Source organism: Volvox carteri (assembly GCF_000143455.1).
Source record: "Volvox carteri f. nagariensis unplaced genomic scaffold VOLCAscaffold_54, whole genome shotgun sequence".
Classification (NCBI taxonomy): Eukaryota; Viridiplantae; Chlorophyta; class Chlorophyceae; order Chlamydomonadales; family Volvocaceae; genus Volvox; species Volvox carteri.
The window spans coordinates 434,584-436,471 of record NW_003307597.1 but is presented as its reverse complement, the minus strand read 5'-3'; the positions used below and the strand labels follow the sequence as shown (position 1 = coordinate 436,471).

Sequence of the window (1,888 nt, the reverse complement as noted above, 5' to 3'; positions counted from 1 at the left end):
CGGTGTCTGTCTGTCTGTCTGTCTGTCTGTCTGTGTCTGTCTGTGTCTGTCTGTGTCTGTCTGTGTCTGTCTGTGTCTGTCTGTGTCTGTCTGTGTCTGTCTGTGTCTGTCTGTGTCTGTCTGTGTCTGTCTGTGTCTGTCTGTGTCTGTCTGTGTCTGTCTGTGTCTGTCTGTGTCTGTCTGTGTCTGTCTGTGTCTGTCTGTGTCTGTCTGTGTCTGTCTGTGTCTGTCTGTGTCTGTCTGTGTCTGTCTGTGTCTGTCTGTGTCTGTCTGTGTCTGTCTGTCTGTTTGTCTGTCTGTGTATCTGTCTGTCTGTCTGTGTCTGTCTGCCTGTGTCTGTCTGTTTGTCTGTCTGTCTGTGTATCTGTCTGTCTGTGTATCTGTGTATCTGTCTGTCTGTGTATCTGTCTGTCTGTCTGTCTGTCTGTCTGTGTGGTGGCGGCGGCGGTGGTGATGGTGGTAGTGGTGGCGATTGATGCAGGCGAAGGAGAACGAGGAAAAGGCTGGGTTGGTTGTTAGGTTTCCGTTGCGTTGCCATCAGTTTCTGCACGTGAATATTGAATTTACTTCCGTGCCATCTTGGAAGCGGTTGGTCAGTTGGGTAGTTGGCCGTTGTTACCTTACAGATGCCCAGCCCCCTAATGCCCGTGTCATATTACACAGCTCATTGCGGCCCTTAAGGCTGTGTTCCGTGGGCTGTAGCTCGGCTGTAGCTGTAGCTCTTCACCTCTTATCTCTACCTGGCGCTTACTGCCACAACTACTTCAACTACTACAACTACTTCAACCACTTCAACTACTACAACTACTACAACTACTTCAACTACTTCAACTACTACAACTACTAGATTCCTCAGCGTAAGCAACACGCACGTGTACCTTATATCTGGCAGCGCCAGGTCGCCTCGCCGGCCTCATCCTAATTTTGGAAGTTTTGGTTTGGAATTTTGGACTGTATTACCGATGATGCATGTGCCGCCTTCAGGTCTACAGGTCTTTATTTTTTTCGGCTGTATGTATGTATATATGTATGTATGTATGTCCTGCTGCCCCGTGAGGTCGGGGCTGTGGCGACGAGGTGTGTGCATCGTAGTAGTGGTGGCACTGGTGGTGGTGGTGGTGGTGATCTGTTGATGGTGGTTGTGGGGGTGTTGGGGGTGGTGTGTGTATATGTATGTGTGAGGAGAGGAGCGGTGTGTCGACTGTGCGTTTGTGCGCGTGTGTATGACCGCGTGTAAGGCCGTGTGTATGACCGCGTGTAATGCCGCGTGTACAACCGCGGTGCGTTTCCAGTTGGTTGTGGCTGGGGGGGGATTTGGGGTCTGTCAACCTTTCTTCAGCATCAGGGTGACGGGGATTAGAGCACACCCACACCCACACACTCACACACCCACACACTCACACGCGCGCGCACACTCACACACTCACACTCACACTCACACTCACACACGCACACGCACGCACACGCACGCATACATATTTTATCTGGGCCGCGCTTACATGGGGATGGCTCGTTGCATGACCGCCCTGATCGGTGCGCGTAAATTATAAACGGTGCTCAACGCAGCAGGAGGGAGGTGGTCCGGGCCGGTGTCCGCTTTTTCATTTGGATGTTACAGCGATATGTGGAATGATGCGTGTCGATATGTATGTATGTATGTATGTGCGCTGCTGGGGAGAGGAGATGAACTGACACTCTTGGGCTTCGTTGCGGCCCCCTTCCCCCCAAACCCTGACTGACTTCTCTAAAGCAGGATGGGCGGATGGGAGGCGCAAGCTGTCGCGTGACGTGATGTCGTGTAGGGTATGTCGTACATCGTACGTCGTACGTTATATGAGTGTGTTCTGCCACATATTCTACATTTTACGTATTTGTGTTGAAATGATTG

The 1,888-nt window shown here is 51.5% G+C and overlaps 1 protein-coding gene across 1 annotated transcript in view; it reads left to right on the top strand.

Moving 5' to 3' along the window:
- The window catches only part of VOLCADRAFT_119165 (uncharacterized protein), a gene marked incomplete at both ends in the record, with an annotated part of 19,817 nt that extends 18,970 nt beyond the window's left edge, over positions 1-847 (top strand). The window contains one exon of the mRNA XM_002955729.1: positions 714-847. Within this exon, the coding sequence (XP_002955775.1) occupies positions 714-847 (134 nt within the window). The remainder of the gene's footprint in view (positions 1-713) is intronic.
- Positions 848-1,888: the final 1,041 nt, after the last annotated feature.